This window comes from Leiobunum rupestre, chromosome 10 (genome assembly GCF_980474605.1).
Source record: "Leiobunum rupestre chromosome 10, qqLeiRupe1.1.hap1, whole genome shotgun sequence".
Lineage (NCBI taxonomy): Eukaryota > Metazoa > Arthropoda > Arachnida > Opiliones > Sclerosomatidae > Leiobunum > Leiobunum rupestre.
Genome location: NC_143393.1, coordinates 40,891,404 through 40,916,406, shown reverse-complemented (window position 1 = coordinate 40,916,406; position 25,003 = coordinate 40,891,404). Strand labels below are relative to the sequence as shown.

Sequence of the window (25,003 nt, the reverse complement as noted above, 5' to 3'; positions counted from 1 at the left end):
GCATGAAGTGGTAAAAGATTATTAGTATCAAGTTATCACGCAAAATATCTCTCAAATGACCAAAAATGGTAAATAAAAACCCCGTGAAATCAATATGTTGTTGAAACTAATTTACTGAGCACTTGGAATAAATGCATTATCGTAAATAAAACGAGAACCGCAAAACAGTAAATTGTATTCTTAAGCGTCGTTGATGAAGACATTAAAACGGCTACAATAGGAGTCATTCATAACCAGGGTAACAATCAGAACGCGCCCCCAAATACAAATGCGGAGGCAAAAAAAGACCCCCAATTTACGAGGAAAAAATAGGTGGAGCAGCGTGACATGAACAACATTCATTGTTGGCGAAATAAAATTACTTAATCTTATAAGACCGCTTTGAAGAAAATCTAGTAAATCTTTGTCTTTTGTGTTTGAAAATTGTGGCGCGAAAATTTACTTGGAAGACAATTTGTTATGAAACATTTAATCGCGTGTTTGACGCCACGATGGTGCTTGAAATTCATCCTCATTTAGTCCGTTTCATTTTTGGAGCTAACACTGATTTCTTCTCGAAAATGTTCCAACCAATTTCAAATTTTAGTTATTGTTTTAAGAAATCTTAAACGTGACGAAACAACTCGAAACAATACAATTTTTAAATACACTCTTTTAAAAGGGGCGCTTATAATCATTGTTATGTTCTATTTTTTTTTAATTTGTAATAACTTAAAATTTCATGTATATTCTCTTTTTTGACCATGGCTAAAACATAATAATTAAAGAATTTAAAACACAGTTCTTCTACTTCATTTTATACTTTTATTTAAAAATACGATTAAAAATATGATTAGACGCGGCTGAAGAAGGACCTCGGTCCGAAACGTCCCGAGTATTTTTAAATAAAAGTATACCATGAAGTAACAGAACTTTGTTTTAAATTCTTTAATTTTTAACTTAAAATTTGTTCGGGACAAATTTTCAATTTAAACCCTTAATTTTTCAAAAAAAAATATGAAATAGGCGTTTTAAGATAGACTTTAACCATTGTCCTTGAGAGGAGTCGGGTTCGATCCCAGTTTGTGTGCACTTAGTGAAAACTCCTTCCCTTCTGAGTTGAGTTTCCAAGTTCTCTCTCCCAGCGGTTAAAGGGTTTTTCCCCGAGATCTTCGGTTTCCCCTTTCCATAAAAACTTTTGGTTCGCGTGGCATGAAGGGTTTGCTGTAACCTGGCCACCTGAATTAAGGGCTTTAGAAGTCGCTCGATGACTTAGGCCTAGCTGGTTATTATTATAATGATGATCATCTAGGCTAATACTCAAGGCACCACCTTAGGCCTAAGTCATCTAGGCTAATACCCAAGGCACCGCTTTAGGCCTAAGTCATCTAGGCTAATACCCTTGGCACCACCTTAGGCCTAAGTCATCAAGCGACTTTTAAAGCCCTTAATTCAGGTGGTCGGATTACAATGCGTAGGAGCTAGGGCGCTTGGTTTTGCGCTTGTCGCAGCCTACTTCCAGGGGCTAGTAGACAACACTTTGAAGCTCTCTGGCGCCCTTTTAACTCATCGTAGGAAAATGGGAAAAAACAGGCATACTTCTCAAACTCACCCCCCCCCTACAACTCCTTAAACGTTTTGCATACACTTTTGAAACACCCTGTATACTTATGTTATAAGCTATTCGGAGCTACCACACCCTTATTTCAGCCAGATTTTTAGCAATAGAACGACCCCCAACCAATATGACGGTGAGCTGATAGTTCAGAGCGCCAACCTAAAACTTACAAGCCGACCATAAAATTTCCAAGTGACTGGTAATAAACGGAGTCAGGCCATCTTTCAACACGACCCGATGAAACAGAGTCATTCTGAACAAAGAGGGGGGCTCTCTTTTGCCTTCAAGAATCAAAAGGAGACCGCTACCCGAGTGGTATCTCCCAATTTCTGGAAAAAAACAGTCTTGTTTTTATGAAGCTCTTCTTTGTTAAACAAGCTCTCTTACGACGCTAGAAAAAGTCACAAAGATTCAGTCTCACCAAGAATGTATTTCAATATTCTAAGGAAGAATTATTTTATTCTGACGATTTTTTGCGTTTCTGCTACGAATAATTTCCGTATTTTTCCGAAAAAAATAAAAAAGTTTTAATTCCATGATTAGTCTAATATATTGTTTGCAAATTTAAATAAATAGTGTTCGGAATTGTTTATTCATTATCCACAAATTTTCCGATTTATTTAAAAAACGTTGGTAAAAAGAATATCATTTTAATTTATTTAATTATGTTTTTTTCGCAACCAAGCATTTATTTGAATAGAAGTGGTATTTATTTAAATAATTGTTTGTTTAATTTAAATAATAGGCTTATTCACTTTCGATTATTTAAAAATTTTACAAGTTTTAATCAACTATTGGTTATTTAAATAAATATTATTTAAATATCGCCGAGCTTATTTTATTCATGGATAAAAATTAATCGAATGCCGAGCACTATAAATAAAGCGCATCTTGTTTGCAAATTTAAATAAAGCGCCATTTTCGCCTCATTTTTTCGAATCTGAGAGTAAAGCCCCGTTCATACTGTACAATTAATTGGGCCACTTAATTGTATCCAATTAATTGTAAACAAGAAAATTGTATAGTGTGAACAGAAATTTTGTAACAATGGGTCCAACTATTTCCGTTCACACTATGCAATTTTCTTGTTTACATTTAGTTGGGTACATTTAAGTGGCCCAATTAATTGTATAGTGTGAACTGGGCTTAAAACTAAACCTCTAGACTAGTTTAAACTGATTAACAATGTAACACTATTAATGTTTTGTAGTTTGTTTACTGATATTAGACATTTTATATCGATAAAAAGTTAAAAAGGTTAAAAACCCTTAAAAAGTAATTGACGTTTCAATTTTTAATTTTTCCAATTTGCGGAACAGTTTCTGGAAATTTTTCCGGAAAATTAACAACAGTAAATATTTCTAATATTATTTCTGTGATTGTAGATTTTGATAACAAAAGACTTAATTGCAAAAGGTGAACCCCAAAAAATTCCGCAAACATATTTGAAAAAATGGGAAAATAGTATAATTATAGGAAGTTTTCCGAATTTTATTTTTCCGGAACTAGTATTTTTAATAAAATTCATAATTTAAAAATATCAAAATAAAGCCAATTTCGGTATATTTACTAATTTCAGGAGTGGGAGTTCAAAATGACGATTTTTAGTATTAAGGCAACAATTTGAGCGCCCCCCCAGTTTTGGCGGCTGGTTGCGGCCCTTAGACGCCAGTGACCATGATTCCCCGAGGATAATCTCATCGTAGTCATTTCCCCTACAGTATAAATAAACAGATTTTGATCTGACTGTAGTACGCTAGAAAAGGACTCGAGGATATTTTCAACGGATGCCACAATATTCCTTTTTTTTTTCAATCCTGGGTCGTCGGAAATGGACGCTTTTGTGTCGCCGCTGATTTATGACACTTTAAAAAACACGAGCATTCTCTAAATGCCCTGTTGCGATGATTTCATTCATTATGATGTATATTTCGAGAAATATCTTGTCAGCGCCTGGCGGTCTGAGGATTTGCGAATTAACTTGTTGAAACGGAAAGCTTTGTATCCAACGATTTATTTCAGCTTTTACGTTGCGTGTGGATTAAATGAGGCCATTTTTATAAATTGTGATAGAGGGCGCGCAAATCGTACGAATAAAGTACTTTTAGCTAAGACAAACTATGCCCTTCGCGAAACTCTTTTCGTGGTTTTAGTCAGTGGTGTAGCTGAGAACTCAGAGCCCCCCCCCCCCCCCCACCAAAATCTCAATGGGGGCCCCATTTTAAATTTTTGTTATAGTGAGCAGGGTCCCCTGAAGCTCGGGGCCCCCCCGAACCGCGGGCCCTGCGGATCATCAACTACGCCACTGGTTTTAGGCATTTAACAGCCCCCTGAAACCATGTGGTCCTCCTGCATTGCGGGGTTCTTATTTATGCCACCGTTTCCATGTTCTTCACATGGCACAGTTAAAGGGGTTTTTCCCCAAGTTCTTCGGTTTCCCCTTCCATTAAAACTTGTTGAGGTTAGCGGTTATAGTGAGTGTAGGGAGCTGTAGGCTCGCGTGGCATGCAGGGCTTTAAAAAAGGCGCTTGATGACTTAGGCCTAAGTTGGTGGGTATTAGCCTAGCTGATTAATATTATTATTCCATAGAGAGGTTAAAACCTCGCTACGAAACGAATAGGGAGAACGTCTATGGAAAACAGTCTGCACGTTATAAAAACAACGGCCATATGACAGTTAAAACCCACAGGGTTTCCACAACTCTTATATTTTATATTTTTTCCTAAAACTTCCTATAATTATACTATTTTCCTATTTTTTGAAATATGTTTGCGGAATTTTTCGGGCTTCACCTGTTGCAATTATGTCTTTTGTTATCAAAATCTACAATCACAGAAATAATATTAGAAATATTTACTGTTGTTAATTTTCCGGAAAAATAAGATGCGGAAAAATTTCCAGAAACTGTTCCGCAGTAAATAAGGCCATATTTGGAAAAGCTTGGCCGTTCCACTTTAATTTATTAATTTAAAAACCATGGATTTTTCTAAATGGTTAGTTAAAACCCGGGGGTTAAATCCCACATATGCAAATTTGGTATTTGGGATTTTCAATCTCAAAGTGATTTCAAAAATCAGAAACTCAATTTGAAATTTCAGAGTGAGATTTTCGTGTTGAGTTCTAGTTTTTTAGGCTGATTTTGGCCCAGATTTCGGGCAATTAATCAGAATGTAATTGTTGCTACTTTATGATGACAATTCTTATTAGGCAATCGCGCATAATATCGTACCAAGTAATTTCGCCTAATTACATTATACAGAGAATATCGTGGCATTGCAACCTCGCAGGTGGAGTTGGGCAAGCAACGTGTCCTTATCAGTCCGATCTAAGCCGTTGAATTGAAAGATTTCTCTGTCGCGGTTTAGTTGGCAGCCAAGGACCATTCCTTCGGAGTAAGACAGGGAGGAAATTTCAAGGAAGTGTCGTCTTTCAACAAAAAAAACCCCAATCTTGAGAATAACAGAGATGGGAAAGCTGTACCGACGACAATGCTAAAAACGTCGACCACAATTTTCGAGGACTACTTCAGCGCGCCTAGCGGATAGGGAGAAAACTATATTGGGAAATGTTCGTTGTAAGGGGGTTCAGGCTAGGAATACTGTACAGGGTGTTTAAAAAGGGAATGCAAAAATTTGAAGGAGTTGTAGGTGGTGAGTTGAGAAGTATGCCTGTTTTTGTCCCTATTTTCCTACGATGAGTTAAAAGAGCGCCAGAGAGCTTCAAAGTGTGGCCTACTAGCCCCGGGAAGTATGCTGCAACAAGCGCTAAACCAAGCAGCAGGGACTTTAAATTCTGTTTAAGTTTGCTTTTTTACGCTGGTTACCTCGATTTGTTTACAAAGTCCTTTTTTACCTATCACACGAACCCAAACCTTAATGTTCGCGTTTCCTCGCTGCTTGGTTTGGCGCTAGTAGGCCACATTTTGAAGCTCTCTGGCGCTCTTTTAACTCATCGCAGGAAAACGGGGGAAAAGCAGGCATACTTCTCAACTCACCCCCTACAACTCCTTCAAATTTTTGCATCACCTTTTGAAACACCCTGTATAATACTGCGTACCTGGAATAGCAATTTGTATTCCCCCACCACGTACTCACCTTTTTAGCGTGGCAACGCTTTAGCTTTCGGACGTACGACCGTGGCGCCATCGTAAAAATAGGCAGATTTTTTGTCACTATAAATTTCGTCTGCTTTGCATTCTAGCTAAGTTACAACGGTTTTTTGTACAAGGTGAAACACAGATATTCTACGAAACTAATTTTGGAAATGTTTTTTTAAATTTGAAGCGAAACAAAATATATCATAAGAATACTTTTTCTACCCAGTTCCTAAACGTGGCAAGAATGGGAAAAATTACTTAGGCAACCCCCCCTATAATTTCCAATTATTGCTATTCGAAACGTATTTATAGTATTATTTTCATTAAAATTATAATTTACCTTTATTTTTGAACAGTTACTGTAGTTGGGTTCTCTAAATATGTACATTTTAACTAGATTTTAAAACCTGCACGCATTCTAACCAAGTCCCAAAAAACACGCCGGTTAAAACCACCCTAGCAGACGAAATTTTGGGCACGGTGTCCACTAGGTGTCTATAGTATCTTCACATTGGCAAACGTAGGAACCCCATATTTCCCCTCAAGGGTTCCATCCTCCTAGGTCCAGGTGGAAGACCATTATAGCATCGTATGTAGTAATAACACTGTGACGTCACAGAACATCATAGATAAAATATTGACGTCCAAAATGGGGGGAGAAGCCAAGGAGTACAGCCAATTTTCTCCAAAACAGTGCACTGTTCTCTCTTAGACCAAGAAACACAGGGACGTCTCGCTCATAGCATACCCAACGCTTTATTTTTCCGCGGGGCTTTGTTGCGGCTGCGGTAGGGAGAGGGGGGTTAGGTGACACAGACAGTCAATAGGCGCCATCCATGAGAGATAAAAATCACGTTTTTTAAAGGGAATATAAACTCAGGTATTTGGTGTGGAACACCAACGGTTGCAGCTCCGGCCGCTCTTGCCTTTGGCTTTAAAAATGTTTGGCGCCACTGTATAGGGTAGTTGGAAAAATTGAAGGGGTCTTCCATAAAGATTGCTTTGCAGGTTATATTCCCTTTAAAGAATCAGCTAGAGTTACATATTTTTAAATTATTTTATATATTTTTTAATATTCTAGGGACACAAATATTAAAAAACCTGCAAGAAATGTCATTTTTTGGAGCCACGCTGTTGCAGGCCACGTGCTGACAGATTGTAGGGCTGTGCACGTGACTCAAATAGCCAATAAACATTGACTCACCTTCGCTACTAGCGACACAGCGCGAGATAAATAGGAAATAGGCAGCCGCAACGAAGCTTCTAGCGCGAAATATCTACCGCGCGACGTCCCTGTGTTTCTTGGTCTAAGGTTCTCTATTGCCTAAAAACGTTTTGACCTTTTTAAAGCCAATTAATTAATTATTTAATTAATTTTTAAAAGAAGAGAATCAATTGATTTATACGTGGAAATAAATATTTTTGGTGTAAATATTAAATCAAAAACGTAAAAGCCATTGACTTAAAGGGAATATAACCTGCAAAGCAATCTTTATGGAAGACCCCTTCAATTTTTCTAATTTCCCGTACAGTGGCGCCAAACATTTCTAAAGCGAAAGGCAAGAGCAACCGGAGCTGCAAACGTTGGTGGGCCACACGAAATACCTGAGGTTATATTCCCTTTAAAGCCATTAATTCGGGTGGCCGGGTTACGATGCGCAGGAGGGTGGTGGCAAGCCCTTCATGCCACGCGAGCCAACAGCTCCCTACACTCACTATTAACGTTAACCTCAACAAGTTTTTATGGAAGGGGAAAGCGAAGAGCTCGGGGGAAAACCCCTTAAACTAGTGGGGAAAGAACTTCCAAACTCAACGCGGAAGGAGTTTTCACCCAGTGCCACAAGCTGGGATCGAACCCGGCTCCTCTGGCTGCGAGGCGAAAGTATTGCTACAGGCGAATAGGTAAAGCTGACACACTTTTGGATCTTTTGTCACTTTTGGACACACGAGAGTGTGTTGTTGCTAACTTGCCAAGAAACATTTTTCTTCGCTAATTCCTCCTGCTTCCGGTTTCTCGGTATACCGTCAACTTCCCGCCAACGGTTTAAGTCAGTGCTCGCTCCATCTCCCGCACCACGTTGAGCTGTCCCAACGGACCCCTCAAACTCTGAAAGACTCGAACCCAAAATAAATTTCGACCAAGTTTAATTTAGAAATAACAGGTGGGGGTTTTTTATTCGCAAACTGACGAAGATTTCCCAAAATAAATTAAAAAAATCGTTAGTAATAACGAGTGTCCCCGATTTCGTGTATCCAATTAAATTAATATTTAAGGACGGTTTGGATGTTGTTAAAAACTATTTTTGATTTCAGGATGGTTAATTTAATTCGGCTATGAACAATTTCAGACGAAAATTCCACTAAAGATTTGAAATCAAGTAGAAACGTGATTGATATCAAATCAAAAATGCATTCAAGAATAGGCGATAGCATAAATTGGTTTGGTCTTAGCTAGCTTGTTAAAATATTCCCGGAAATTCGTCATAGCACTGCCAACTTCTATAACGCGCTTCAGCGATCGGGGTTGGCCGTTGTCAAAACAGGGGCTGCGTGACTAAGCCTAGGTTAAAATGTGTTCTCGTCCTTCATTTTATTTCCAATTTTCTAGTCACTATCACAATAATAATACCATGAATATATCTAGCTATGAATATCCAACCCTACGATATAGCCCTTCTATCATGTCGATTTGATTTGGGTGGCAACTTTCGAGACCAGTGAAGCGTTTTCAGCCAATCAGGAGACTGAAGGAAATGACGGCATGCTCCTCACTCGGTTGGAGCAGATGTGATTGATCACGTGACTAGATAAGCCCCACCTAAATTTTAGTGGGAGGTTAGAGAGGCTATTGCTATTGTATATTCATAGCTAGATATATTCATGATAATACTAATGTCCGAGTCGTCCTTAAATTAAGTTTTACAAAGACTCGGGCCCGCGAACTTGCAATTTTCGAGCACCCGCACAGGCCTGGTTATTACCACTTTCATTTAGTCGATTTTTGGTCCTAAAATGAAACTCAGCTTCCGTCTGTCGTTCATTTCTCTCGAATTCGTTGCCAGCACAGCCAAGAAGCCAAAATAAACAATGACATTTCTGGAGGCAATTCCTAAAAGGGGTTTCCACTCGGCCGTGGAAAGACTACACCAATTAGTCCTACCAAGTATCATTCGGGTTAGCGGAGAATATGTAGCTTCTGTTTTCGTGATTCCCGGATGGTAACCTCCGCCTACACTGACAAGTGAGAGAGATTGTACAGACTAGTCTACCCCTTACTGGTTGAGGAAAGACGAAGGACCGTGGTTTTCCACGAGGGAATGAACAGGATGCTGCTAACATATTCTCTGTTCACCTACATACATTCTTGGTTCTAGTAGCTTAGATACGCGAGAAGATTCATAGTAACGCAGTTAGGTACTTATTCAGGTGTTTAACCATTCTATTCACAGAACTGTGACGAATGGGGTAGGAAGAGAAGCCTACCTTCCCTTAGTTGGCCCAAAAAAGCATTTTAAGGAATATTATAATTAGAAATTAAGTGCTGATTTAATATGGGCAGAAGTAAATGAACCGAAGTTATCAGACTGCTATACTCCCCATGTTGGAGACCTTTTCCTTATGTAGTTAAAATTTTACCTCGAATTTGAAATTCTGCGCGCTCCTAGACCGAAATAGAAAAACGTTTTTGTTTTTATGAAACCATTTTTTATACATAGAAATAGCTATACCCACAATTCCCAAGTGCAATTTATCGCGTCAAAAGACGGAGATGGAAATTAGCTTTTATTTGACTCGATTTTCATAAGGAAAACGCCCTCCGATTCTGAGCCCTATTTCGATAACTTCGGTTCATTTACTTCCGATATGGGGAAGCAGGCGTTAAAGGGAATATAACCTCAGGTATTTGGTGTGGAATACCAACGTTTGCAGCTCTGGCCGCTCTCGCCTTTGGCTTTAGAAATGTTTGGCGCCACTATACAGGGAAGTTTGAAAAATTGAAGGGGTCTTCGATAAAGGTTGCTTTGCAGGTTATATTCCCTTTAAGAAGGTTGTCACGAGTATTTAGTGTTGAAGTAAATAGCGCCCGTTCCCTAAAATATATGTTCGTCTACTTCATTCCTTCTTTATCTAATACTCTGAAACAGATCGATTTTTTATTGTTATTATCGTGAGGTGTTTGATTTAACACGCATATATATATTTGTATATCGTTTTTAAAGTTCAGTTCTGATTAAAGATTTGACCTGTTACTTCGATGCTTTTTACTTAGCTTTAGGCCTAGAATTTCATCATTTAGTTCTAAATCATGTTACATCACAACTGTAGGCCAGACCTTGTGTTCTAGATATTCAGGGTGTTTCAAAAGGTTATGCAAAATGTTTAAGGAGTTGTAGGCGGTGAGTTAAAAGAGCTTCAAAGTGTGGCCTACTAGCCCCTGAAAGTAGGCTACAACAAGCGCCAAACCAAGCAGCAGGAACTTTAAATACTGTTTAAGTTTACTTTTTTACGCTGGTTACCTCGATTGGTTTACAAAGTCCTTTTCAACCTATCACACTAACGCAAACCTTAATGTTCGCATTTTCCTGCTACTTGGTTTGGCTCTTGTTGCGGCCTACTTCCAGGGGCTAGTAGGCCACACTTTGAAGTTCTCGGGCGCTCTTTTAACTCATCGTAGGAAAATGGGGAAAAACAGGCATACTTCTCAACTCACGCCCTACAACTCCTTAAAAATTTTGCATAACCTTTTGAAACACCCTGTAATTTACGAAAGACAATGTAAGAATCAAAGGCTAGTGATTTTCTACGTAAATGAATATGTGCATAGTTCATAAATTCGTTGCAAAGTCTGTAATATCCTCTACACTATAGTGATACTCAAGCAACGGTCAAGTCGGTTTGAATTAAAATTAAGATAAACTGTTAATGCAAACTATTTTAAGGCGATAGTGTTAACGTGGTCTGAGTCTCAATGATATCAGAAAGACGTCGGAGAAGAACCAATCACTTCAACCACACTCACTCTAATTCAGTCGTGTTATCATGGCTCAGATTTCATCAGGATAGTTGATACAGTTGGAAATCATCCTAAATCGACAGACATAAGTTGAGCAGATTTCAGATTCTTCACAGTTACCGATCTTACATTCCATTCGATTAAATTAATTTCAATATTTTAATTTGTTTATTCTGATTTGGTTTCCAGAAGATTATATACAGTACATATTAGAGCTCTTTGATAACTGTTCAGATAAATGAATCTGACGAATTGAATTATAGCGCATCAGTTCAGACATAAGTCTTATGGTTCAGATAAGTTACTTGAGAGAATGAATGGGATTCAATTTGAGATAAGATTGCTGACTGAGGGGAATATAAAAGAATAACCTTATCTGACTAACTGATTGTCTTCAGATATCTGAAAATAACGGTATCTTCTCATAGCGCCGAATTCCCTTTAGACCGAATTCCGCCAATGTGTTTGATGAAATTAGCCCAAAGGCGGGTTTTGTATTTTTCTAATCGACCGATGCAATATTCACAATTGAGCGACCGCGAAAAAAATATTTTTCTTTCTACTCCTTTTGATTTTTTATGGAAGCGTTTTAATATATTTTTAGTCTGTTGGAAACCATTTTTTGGTCTTCTTTTAATTAAATGTTTTTTATTAATACTATAAAATTTGAAGTATTTATTGTTAAAACGTAATACCTTTATGGTACGCTCAGTTCGCAATTTGTTGAAATGGAACGTATAGCAAATAGAGGTGGATTTGTCTACTTGCATAACGGGATTTTATTTGACCACTTTAAAAATTGCCTGGTTAGGTTAGGTTAGGTTTGGGTTAGGTAACACTGCATGCTGTTCTGACAGATGCTGAAACGGATAAAACCGAATCCTAAATCCGCCAAAGTGCGGCTTTTTCGGTCGAATGGGATTGGGTTCGGTCGAAGGGGATTAGGCGCTATGGAACAGATTCAAAATAACGACCTAAATAACCTGATCAGTTAGCCGTTGATATGACTACTTGTAGATATTTTTACGTTACGCTTGAAGGATCTGTACCAATAGGTTCCGAGGGTCCGACATTCGTAAAAATCCAATAGAAGAATTATTTTTAAATTTCTTAAATCAACCAGAAAATCACGAAATCCGGACGAAAATCAGTTGCAAAATCTCAAAATCAGCCTAAAATACCAAAAATCAACATGAAAATCTTACTTCGATGTCTCAAAAATCAGTTTCTGATTTCTGAAATAAGTTTGAGATTCAAAATCCCTTACGCTTGCGAGTGTCCGATTTCGAGGCAACGATAGTTTTGCTTCGCTGAAAGTGAAGTCAACGGTTTCCATTAAATGGTGGTTTTCAATGTTAAGTGGTTCTCGTTTATTTGCAGGCATGCGCGCCACGCTACGTGTATTTCTCGGTGAACAAGAAACGTCGGGAGCCAGTGGGAACATGTTGGACGTCGAGACCATCCTTCAGCGGCTTTCAAGAATACTCACCGTGCAAAAACTGTAAGTCTTTACAGCCGCATTCACACTAGACACTTTCAAACGTCTTAAAACCGTTTCGAAAGGTTTAGGTGGTTGCAAGTGCAATATGCGTTGTTTATTATGAAATTAAAAAAAGACTTCGTTATATTTGCATATTTAATAAAAGGATGATATTTACAATGATGGTCCGGCTAGTTTCGTCGTGCTTAACATTACATCTAGAGGTCGGGGATGGTTAACTTTTATTCAATAGATAAAGCTCTCAAAATTATTCGTAAAACGTTTTGATCAAGTAATTTATATTTCTGTATTATCCGATTAATTTTTTGATAAATTTGTAAAATTAATCGGAAAAACGACGTTTTTTTTCGATAAAAAGCTAAAATTTTACGAATAATACATGTTATGTAATCATTTTCCGAAATATTAACCGGTAAATTTCTTTGTTTACATTTTTTCCCCAAAAAAATTAATTTAAACATGGATAATGATTAACCGTCCCCGACCTCTAGTTCCTGAGGATGTAAATTACATCCTCAGGAACAGAGAATGTCATGCTAAGCACGACTAAACTAGTCGGACCGTCATTGTAAATATCATCATTTTATTAAATATACAAATATAATGAAGTCGTTTTTTAATTACATAAAAAACCGTTTGAGAGATCGAAATGTAAAATGTGGTGTCGAATGTATTTATCGTATGCCTATTAATACGAGTCGATAGACACCGAAAATGTTTAATTTGATCGTTTCAAACCGTTTCAAAACGGTTCCAAAGTGTCTAGTCACTTTAGTGTGAACGCCGCTTAAGTTTAATCCATAAACATATTCGAAAGTCTTATCAGAAGTATATAACATATACCAGAAAAGAGAAGTATCCACAAGTATTAAAACACAATTTCAATTAAAATTTTAGTCTCATAAATTATAGCAAACTTCATATAATTAAATTTTCAAATCAGTGTTCATATAATAAAATTTAATTTTCAATTTAAAATTGTAGTATATTTTACTTAATAACAACATAGAATTTCGTTTAGTTTCTTGGCAGCTTTAAATAGAGTAGTGTCAGTGCTACATCACGCAACGTCACCCATGCTTTTTCCTATAGAGAAAAAAAACGCGCCTAAAATGGCAGCCATGGCCAAAGCTACGAGGTGATACTACTCTATAGCCGCTAATTTCAACACTAACCGCATCACGGCTTTACATTTAATGCCGGTATTACTCCGCGAAACGATTCTAAATGTACATATTAAATAACTTAAAGATATTTATTCATTTATAAACTATTTTAATCTGATTATGACTTCGAAAAATGCAGCGAAAGGTACACGTTACAAGTAAATAACGCTAGCACTATAGGGCTCATGGATACTTCTAGTAACATATACATGACGTACTTCTGTTCCTATACACCAAAACAGTCCCCCTAAACAACAGGTCAAGAAAAATTAGACTCTAGTTCCCGTCGGTCAAAGTTTGTTTACGATACAAAGCTCTCGATAAAGCTCTCAAAAATGAACACGGGACGTACGTTGAAATACCCCAGTCTCTTAAAACGACCTTATCTGACACCGGTATTCGAATCCCGTCAGTGCGGACGACGCTTCAAATAGAACAACGAAGTAAGGTTTAGTATTAGGGAACGCGAAGGGTCTCGGGGTCAGAGCAGACAACTAATTCATCATCGTCATATCCTTTCGTCACGGCCTAGTCTCCCAGCAGCCGAAATTTATAAAAACGCGTCACCCCGGACCATTGGTGAGGGAGTTCTTCCGCTTAATACAGAGATCCATTGTTTCGATGTACTTTTAAAAGGCAATCGCTGGAGGGAGTCTTCTATTTATAGTTGAATCACTTCTTTTTATATTCGCACTACGTCCCGCCCTCTAGTGGCGTTGAAGGGAGGCCCTTTTTTAACCCTCGTAAGGTTACAACCTTACAATAAGCTTGATTTAATATAGACCGACGCGTTCGATTTTACTAAATGTAAAATCAACTTTCCTCGCTTCCATAAATGGTCTTTTTCATCACAACGTTTTATCGAATCGGGAACGAGGTTAATTAGAGATAAAATGCCTGATATGGGCGCTATCGTCTCATATTGAGCGAAAATAAAAAGGGTTAAATTAAAATGAGAGGAGTGTAAATATCACCACTCAACAAAGAGCGAATAGGGGGGAACGAAAATTGCATCGCTCAAAAGAGAGCGAAATGGGAGGAGAGCAAATATTACAGCTCAAAAAAGAGGGGAAGTGAGGAGAGAAAATTGTACCGCTCAAAAAAAAACGAAAAAGGGAGAATAAATTTGCACCGCTCAAAAAAAAACGAAAAAGGGAAGAGAGAAAATTGCACTGCTCATAAAACGAAAAAATTAGTAGAAATTTACACCGCTCAAAAAAAAACGAAAAAAGGACGAGAAATTTACACTGCTCAAGAAAACGAAAAAGGAGGAGAAAATTTCACCGCACAAAAAAAAACGAAAAAGGGAGAAGAGTAAATGGCAATACTCAAAAAATATAGGTCTGAAACGCAAATAGAGATGGCGCACCAATAGAAAAATAACGCCTGTAACGATATTATACCGCCAAATTTGGTTGGAAATAGCCCCATGGCGAACTAACCGGGGAAAATTCATGAATTCCGATTCCCAGAATGTGTACAGCGTAACCAACATTTAGAGGGACATAATCCTTTTCACTCTGGTGCTTTTAATTGGTAGTAGATGGCGCCAATTCAAACGTTTTGACGGGAATGAACAAATTGTTGTTTATTTCTAAGAAATACCAACTTTAAAAATTCGACCTAAATATGAGCAAAAAAAACTTATTTAAAATTTCATACTGGTGTCGCCATCTAGATAGACTGCGCGTATTTAACAAACCTTACCTGATTACGTCAACTTAGTTTTCATCTCATAATAAAATCAACCCGCATAATTTATTGTGAAATAGTTAATATTTAAAACCGATATATAAAGCAGCGAAAGGCTTGTTTATTATAATAAAAAATAACTAGCGCCCAACGTGGGGCTCGAACCCACGACCCCGAGATTAAGAGTCTCGTGCTCTACCGACTGAGCTAGCCGGGCTTATAAGCGTAGCAATTGCTTTAATTTTAAAGGTTTTCCCATCTTTCTACCGATAATAAAATAAATTATCTTGGCGTGGAAAAACCAACAGCTGAAAGGATTTCCGTAAACATAAATTTAATTTTTTTCAAACAGGAGCAATGTGGCCCACGGTTTAGAAAAGGAGGGGATATATTCCGATAAGCGCCTAAGATACAAATACCAAAATAGCATTTATTTTCCATCCCCTGGGATAATGAACAATTTGCCCAAAGGCGAAATATAGTCCGGCTCTTAAGTCTATATTCGTAGCAATATTTTATTATATTTATTATTAATTTTAATTAATACACATTTTATTATTAATTTTAATTATTACAAATTTATTAATAACTTTGATTAATACAAATTTATTAATAACTTTGATTAATACAAATTTATTTATAACTTTAATTAATACACATTTTATTATTAATTTTAATTATTACAAATTTATTAATAACTTTAATTAATACAAATTTATTAATAACTTTGATTAATACAAATTTATTAATAACTTTAATTAATACACATTTTATTATTAATTTTAATTATTACAAATTTATTAATAACTTTAATTAATACAAATTTATTAATAACTTTGATTAATACAAATTTATTAATAACTTTGATTAATACAAATTTATTAATAACTTTAAATAATACACATTTTATTATTAGTTTTAATTTATATTAAGTAAATAATAACTTCTTCATTTTAAGTTAATAAAAACTTCTTCATTTTAAGTTAATAACAATTTCTTCATTTTAAGTTAATTTTTATTTATTTATAACTAATAATATTTTATTACTCATTTAATTTAATACAAATTTATTATTAATTTTAATTAATACAAATGTATTATTAATTTTAATTAATACAAATGTATTATTAATTTTAATTAATACAAATGTATTATTAATTTTAATTAATACAAATATAATATTAATTTCAATTAATACAAATTTTATTATTCATTTTAATTATTACAAATGTATTATTAATTTTAATTAATACAAATTTATTATTCATTTTAATTAATACAAATGTTTTATTAATTTTAATTAATACAAATGTTTTATTAATTTTAATTAATACAAATGTTTTATTAATTTTAATTAATACAAATGTTTTATTAATTTTAATTAATACAAATGTTTTATTAATTTTAATTAATACAAATGTTTTATTAATTTTAATTAATACCAATTTAATTATTAATCTTAATTAATACATATTTTATTATTAATTTTAATTAATACAAATTTTTATTTTTATTAATACACATTTTACTATTATTTTTTATTAATACACATTTTACTATTAATTTTTATTAATACACATTTTACTATTAATTTTTATTAATACACATTTTACTATTAATTTTTATTAATACTCATTTTACTATTAATTTTTATTAATACTCATTTTACTATTAATTTTAATTAATATTAAGTTAATAATAACTTCTTAATTTTAATTTAAGTCTTAATTTTCCTTTAATTCTTAATTTTCCTTTAATTCTTAATTTTCCTTTAATTCTTAATTTTCCTTTAATTCTTAATTTTCCTTTAATTCTTAATTATAATTTAATTCTTAATTATAATTTAATTCTTAATTTTCCTTTAATTCTTAATTTTCCTTTAATTATTAATTTTCCTTTAATTCTTAATTTTCCTTTAATTCTTAATTTTCCTTTAATTCTTAATTTTCCTTTAATATTTATTTAATTCAAAATATTCATTTAATTTTAAAATTAAGTTTAAGTTTAAACCCGATTGCTTCATATTCCTAGAACCGACAGCGAGGAAAGCTTCCATATATATTCCCTCTACACCGTGGGAAAAACGAAATTTAAGAAATCGCTCTCCTTATCAAAGTATACTTCAGGCGCCATCTATGATACGCCGGCCTAAAAATTGAAAACGAACCTTTGGACAACACTTCCTTTAATTTAACGAGGATGGGTGAACGAGAAAAAGTAATTCACTTTTAAAAGGCCATCTTCGCCGTTTAAAGACCCCAAACTTGACGCTATTACCAGAGAGTTACGACAAACTATATGTAAGGGGCCGGCTAAAGCTTATCTACAGTGTCAAGTGACAGCTATGTGTTATTTATACTCTGAGGGGCCTAACCCGGGCTATGGCTTGGAAACGTCTTGACAGACCTATCTTTTGATATTATCCAGAAAACTAAAAAAACCGCTACTCTACCCTAATTCTTAGTAGAATTACTGGGAAATTTAACCCGTTTTACCAAACCAGTGGTGTAGACTTTGTTAATAAGATAATTTAAACCGTGGGAATTTTAAAATATCATAATACAATTTTCTGACAAGGCTCTGAGTTTTTTAAAATAAGTTTTATTTTTCAGATATATTTGAGTATAAAAAGGTAGTATAAGCTTCGTCTAACCTATAGTAGCACCTATCGTAGTTGATAACTACCGTAGAGTAGGAGGTTTCTACGCGCATTCTAAAGATTATGTTTTTGACCAAGGAAAAATCTTACTTTTGATGTTTTTAATAAAAATTAATTATTTAATATTAAAAATATATATTAATATTAAGTATTTAATTAATTTAATTAATATAATTTAATTTAATTAGATCGAGTGTTTAGTTGATTTCCAAAAATGTACAGATTTGATTATCGCACTTTAAATCGATGAGTTCAATCTAAAGTTAGTTTTGTCCCGTCGCGTATCCTACTTCACTGCATTATGTTTCATTACATAATTCAGCGAGGGCTCACTGGGTGAATGCATTGAGTTGGGAATATTAATCTAGAGATCCAATCAAACCTGCTACCCGCGAAACAAATTTTTGAAAATCACGAATGTGCCGTCTCCTCTAATATGACGAAAAAACGTTATAATATGACTCGTGGCGCCATCCATTATTTTTGAAATAAAAATATTTTTGCCTGAAAACGCGTCTTATTTGAACGAACAATTGAGAGATAGACGGCAACCACGAGTAGAATGATAAAGTTTTCTCGTCCTTTGGGAGCAGACGGCAGTATTCTTATTTTTTTAAAAACTTGTTTCGTGAAATACTGAAATCCGACGTTTTGATTGGACCTCTAGATTAATATTCCCAACTCAATGGGTGAATGACTGGGTGCTCTACTGTGTTGAGTAAAGTATTGCTTTAAGGTTGTTTGTACCTATCGAAAAGCTTCGCGATACCACCTACAGATGGCAGTTTTAGGCTGCGAGTTCACATGGTAACACTACAGTCAGTGACTACAGAAACTAATGACGCAAGGCTTAAGGGCCCACGTAAAATTTTAACGCGTCACCGATTTACAAAACAATTCGTGATAAATGGAAGTTATTGTTTTACATTGTTGTTTAAGTAACGTAATTACAATAAGTATGTCATGAGTAAAGCGTTTACTGAATCCTTTCTTCACACTACGAATTATTAAATTAATTAATATATTATTGAAAACATTACCTCCTATATTTTCTATGGTTTATAAACTTCAACTAATTATCTCCTTGCTCGTTGCGACATTGGCACACGTCATAGCTAAGTTCCGCCTTAAAACGGCCGCCATGACATTTTACTACGTCACAAGCATAGAGATAGAAAATAAGTAGAGGCAGACAGGGGAAAAAAAGAGCTGCTTTCTGTTATGGAAATTTTACCCCCCCCCCCCCCCGTGGCATGCGTTATAGGGAAGAAGCACGTAGCGCCACCACACCGTTCTGGAGGAACTAGAAATCGTCGCCTGAAAGCAAATTACACGTAACTATATACACAAGTCTTAAGAAGTTACGTGGACTTTGCAATGACGTCGTAGAGCCCAGCTGGTTGCCACAAAGGGAGTTTAGTTTCTTAGATGGCCGTTTGTGGCGCCACGTATTTCTTCCCTATAACGCATAGCTCGTGAAGGGGGATAGCAGCGCGGAACAAACCCTCAGATTTCATTGGGCCTCTACTTATTTTCTATCTATATGGTCACAAATCACGAGGCAAACTCCACGTGACCATTTGAACTGCGATAAACTAATCACACGACCAGCATAGACGTTCAGACTAATGTCATTTCCGACTAAAACTCGTTACCATGGTAACGAAAATAGGCCACACCCACGTTCAAGCTACGAATTTATCAGAGTTTGGGAACAAAGTTTTTTATTCTTAAAAACCACGCTATTTTATAGTTTGAACCTGGTTTACTTTTAAATACTGGTTTAAATTAAATTAATTTTTAACTATGGTTTTTATTGAAAAACCCATTATCCCAAGGTTTAAAAAAAGCTCTTAGTTTAACTCACATGGATTAAGTGAGCCCATTGCTAATAGATAAATGTAACTTATGTTTGTTACGTTACTTATGGTAATTGTTACACTTCCTGTGAAGCGTCAAATGACAAAGCTTGAAGTATTATTCACTTGGGTCATCCTACACTTTTCCTTCCTATCTTGGTTCGAATTAATACCACCCCTTAAAACCATAACAAATTTATTGAAATGGCAGTTTTATTTCTTTTCTAAGTTGGAGGCGTGTAACGTAACTTTTATTTATACGTTTCTAAACATTTGCCCGATCGCATTTTCCCCCCAAAAGTTCCATTAGAAATAAAATAAGTCACTGTAAATTGTTCCGCTATCTCAGCTGGGTGTCTTCCCACCGAAAAAGCCGTCAATTTAACACCCACGCGAAGACAATGGCGCCATCTGTTAGAGCCCACGTAAAACGAATGTCAAAAATACACGTCGTACCAGAGATTGTGTGGTTGGGCACATCACTGGAATAGTATAATATAATTCTAGACAAACACAGCTAATTAGTAGCGCGATTATTAAATCGCCTTGAATTTTTATCTTTATAAATTTAATCTTTAAAAGTTTCATTAAAGTTTTGGAAACTAAGCAAACGTGTACGCCATCTACTGGGCACTGATAAATTTTCTTCTAAGTATATTTTAATTAAAATAAAAAACCAATTATAATCTAAATAGTTATATCACGTCTGATATGGAAATTAACACACTGTTAAAAATGTTTTTTCGAAAAATTGTCAAAATTTTATCTCATTTTATAGCCCAATTTTCACGCAATCGAAAACTATCGCTACGCCCCCCCTTCGGTTCGCCATCGAAACCTTACCTAGATAGGTAGCGGCTAAAGCAGACGCTATTAGTTTTTCATCATCGTTATTCGTAAATTGGACTTCATAAATAATGTTACCTGCATTTTAAAATAACTTTTACATCGTTTGTTTATATTTTGATAAGTTTATTTAATATGACTGTAGCAGACGCTAGATCATAGGCGCTAGCTCGGAGAAGCTATCGCCGTTTACGCCACCTAGACTCGTTTCGATTTGGTTAACCATTTAATTTTGTTCAATAGAAAAGATGTACACAAAAATTATTATACTTAAATATTTCAATCTATTTAAGTCTCGGTTCCCAAAACAGGCCTTTCTTTAAAACTTGGGTCAACAAATGCGTTTGTATGGCTAACACCAAAAGTAGCATAAGACCCAAAAGCTGTACCTTCGCGCCTATTAAAATTTCTAGTGAGACCTAGTTGGTTTTTATTAATGAGGTTTAGCTCCAAATATAGAAAATCAAAGACTTTTCTTACACATCCTTATGATTATACAAAACTAAATGATTATATTAAAAATTAAATACCTTTATTAATATAACTGGACATATTTTGTAGTAGAAGATATCTTTTTTTAAAGAATTACTAGTAATAGACGCTTTAGTATAACATCTTCAAGGAAATGACCTGCAAGTTACTGTCTTTAAAGTGCAATTTCCTTGAAGATGTTTAATTGAAGCATGGATATTAAATTTTAGAGGATCGGTAAAAAGCCTGGTTTTTAGCCCCCGTAAACCAATCGCACTAAGGGAGTCGTCCAAGGTTATTTGAAAAAAAAGAAAAAAAAAACAAGTAAGAGTGGACGATACTGTTCGAAAAAATAAAAAAGATAAACACGAAGTACATTTTTACGCCAAAAGGTATTTTTTCACGTTTTTACAGATTAAATATGATATACTAAATATCAATTGATAGTTTTTATGGAATCAAAAAACCCAAATTAAAAATTACTAAAATATAAAGCGCAAAAAATGACGTAACAATATCAACCGCATTAGATTGCCATTTTGAAATTTTAAGATCACGTGGTACAAACGACCTTGCAAGACTCCCTCGGAGTCTCTCGAGCTGATTGATACGCGGGGAGAAATAAAATGCACTGTGGAAGGGTATCGAATACCTGTCCTCTTAATTTACAGTCCATGATTGAAGCGCCTATTGTCTTCGCCGGTTAAAGCTAGTGGTCCACCAGAGGTTACGTAACCGTATCGCAAGCGTTACGTCACTTCCACGTCGCCTGACGTTTTATCCGCGTTTTATTTACGTTTCAAAAAGCGCGCGTCCATTATCTCTCATGCTAATCCGTAGACGCTGATTTTCAACAAAACTAATGGACGCCCTCTTTCGGTTATTTTACGATCTACATACGGTTACGTAACCTCGGATGGACGGTGGACCACTAGCTTTACCTTTGATCAAGTGTGTGAACAAAAGTTGAAAACTACGCTCACCAACAAAGTTGCGGAAAAATATTAGCCTTAAATGTTTTCTACATTCGCACGTACCAAAAGTGTGTCAGTCGGACCTATTTCTTAATGAATGTTACTAGCGAAATACAAGTTGGGACGGGAGAAGGAAAAGTATGCCTTGGGGAGGGAAGGAAGTCAAAACCAACAATTAACGCCTCCTAGTGAGGAACTAAGTAGCACTGGTCAAAATTAGTGTATTTTTTTATTTTTCGTCGTTCTGTGGAGTTGATATCGCCCTCTACCTACGATATAATACCATAGACTAAAAAAATATCAAGTAAGGCGACAATAAATAGTCTTTTATGTGGTCGATCTTGAGTCGAGCATTCATTAAACCTTTAGCATACGAAAGTACAGGGATTGTCACACTTTTGGTAATTATGTCACTTTTGCACGTAGCGACTCAGTTTGCTAGCAGTGTTGTCCAATGTTTTGCAAAAATGTTGAATCGTGTGAATAGGCCTAAAATAGATGTCTTCCTCTACAAAATGAAAAGAGATCGGTCATATTTTAGCTTCTGTCAACGTTACTCTCAGAAGTAACATCGCGTTCAGGGAATGACAGAGAAAACTCCAGAAACGAAAGAAAACGGGTGTTCTCTGGAAGATGAGTCAAGAGCTATCTTCATCCTGAGAGCCCCAAAGAGGCAAAATAAATAACACGAAGAATCCCCCCCAGAAATTCTCGCGCAGATATTTCCTCCAGATAAATGTAATATAAGCTACGTCCTACCAGTAACCTAATCAAATGGACAAGGCCTTCGAGGAAGACTCCGCTGTCGATGTCATCGCTATTCACGAAAATGAACAGGGTAGTAGACATCCTCTTGGCCTAGCTTTTATGTCCGTGTCTCGTCCTTATTTATTTGCACCGAAAACTTATTAGAATTATTACAGACCGATGAATGAATGAATATTTATTAACTCCATGTGATCTTGGATTAATAAAAGTAGTTCGTACCGGATATATCACTTGGAAAAAACCTGACAAGCAAATGACGTTTGCGACAGCAGCGCCGCTTCGGCGAAGTTAACGGATAATTTCCGTAACTCCCGTAACACGTAGCCTTGTACAAGGCAAAACCCGTAACAAACAATTAGGAAATGCACGCGGAACGCTAGAGTGATATATCCAGGTAGGAACTACTATTATTTACCCACGATGTGATGTACAAATCCCTTTTAAAACAGGGAGGAATCCATTTCTGGATCCGCGAGCAGTTTAAAGCATAAAACGATATACATTTTTAAATCGGAAATAAAGTTACACTAACAATATTTAAAAAACGTCTTTGACAGTGGAGACGATCCTTTCACAGGGGCCAATTTTTAAATACCTGAAATCCTACCAAAATCTAAAAACAAAATTGAGAAAATAAAAAACTATTGTTTTATTTTACGCCGTATTTTCAGCGAGTTGAATGTTTGTTTATAGTTTGTACATAAAACAAGGCTTAATATTATCAAGAACGTATTTATTTATACTCCCCCCACCCCCTCAGCGTTAGGGCCTCAACGTGTCCGTCGATAGTCTCGACATATTCATTCTCCCTGAGTATAAATAAACACATTCTTGATATAATATTAGAGTAGTTTTTTTTAATAAATTAAAAGAAAATTAATTGTGACCTATAGTTTTAAGAAAAGCATTAAAATCTAACTTCTAAGGGTTTTCCTCTAAATATTTTTGAAATCAGTCTATTACCAGACCGCATACATACAACGGGACTTGTAACGGCACAATAACAAAATTCGGATACACATTGGGGGCTCCATCTTTTAATGTAACCTTTAAAGTACCTTTTATATATAATTATTCGTAATAATTCATTAAATATTTAATACTTTAATTAAATATCAGTTTAAAAAGAATCTTCAGAGCTTTTATTCGTAATAATTCGTAAAAAATTTTATAATTATAAATTAATTAAGTCTAGGGATGCGACATCTGTTGTCAGTTTCTATAATCTTTGAAGGTGCTGTTACCTTCAAAGATTATAGAAACTGACAACAGATGTCGCATCCCTAGACTTAAAAAACAATAGGCGAAACTATAAAATCCAGGGGGGGCTGAAAAGATGGTAGTCACGTGACTTTATGGCAAACAGCAGCGCCATCTATCCTAATAAATACGATCTATTATTCATTTTATTTTGCTAATGACTATTTAAATATTGATCGATTCATCTAATTCATATTATTATTTAAAACATCTTGTAATAGAAAGGTGGAGGTTAATAATCTGTCTGCAGTATCTGGAAGGAATATTATTTATTTACCGTCGCACGGCCAACTATGAACAGCAGTTACCGAATCGAAGTTGGCTGTGAAAAGGTAGTCACGTGATTTTGTTTTCCCATTTTAACAAGTTGGTTAAGACTAAATTTACTTTATAGTTTCGCCTATTGGTAGCGTTTGTACATTTTTTAATTCCATCCTATTATGATTTGAATGTAAATGAACCCAAAAGTGACATAATGACCAAAAGTGTGTCAATCGGACCTATTTCCTAATGAACGTTACTAGCGAAATACAAGTTGGGAGGGGAGAAGGAAAAGTATGCCTTGGGGAGGGAAGGAAGTTAAAACCAACAATTAACGCCTCCTAGTGAGGAACGGAGGAACTAAGTAGCACTGGTCAAATTTAGTGTATTTTTTTATTTTTCGTCGTTCTGTGGAGATGCTATCGCCATCTACCTACGATATAATACCATAGACTAAAAAAATATCCAGAAAAGCGACAATAAATAGTCTTTTATGTGGTCGATCTCGAGTCGAGCATTCATTAAACCTTTAGCATACGAAAGTACAGGGATTGTTACACTTTTGGTAATTATGTCACTTTTGATGAACCGTGATTTATCGCAAACATAACAAGAGCGTTACGGAATTCGCACAGCCCTGTACGTGGAATTCATGCTATTTAAATAGGAGCAACCATGGCAGGGCCTCGCTAGATAAACATCAACATTATTAAAGGGGTCCTCAGTGTCACAGCCTACTGGTGATTACATTCGCGACATGAGGCTCTCCGGAAAATAAGGTCACTGAGCACGAGACAGAACCGATCGTAATCTGCTTTCCAGAAAGTCAGTCCGTTCA

At 35.5% G+C, this 25,003-nt stretch overlaps 1 protein-coding gene and 1 non-coding gene across 2 annotated transcripts in view; one reads left to right on the top strand and one right to left on the bottom strand.

The window, feature by feature from the left end:
• LOC149925872 (integrin alpha-PS2-like) overlaps positions 1–25,003 on the top strand; it is a 78,267-nt gene that overhangs the window by 31,545 nt on the left and 21,719 nt on the right. The window contains exon 4 of the mRNA XM_090160219.1: positions 12,089–12,209. Within this exon, the coding sequence (XP_090016345.1) occupies positions 12,089–12,209 (121 nt within the window). The remainder of the gene's footprint in view (positions 1–12,088; positions 12,210–25,003) is intronic.
• TRNAK-CUU (transfer RNA lysine (anticodon CUU)) lies at positions 15,212–15,284 on the bottom strand. Its single transcript has one exon. It is a non-coding gene; the product is annotated as a tRNA-Lys (tRNA).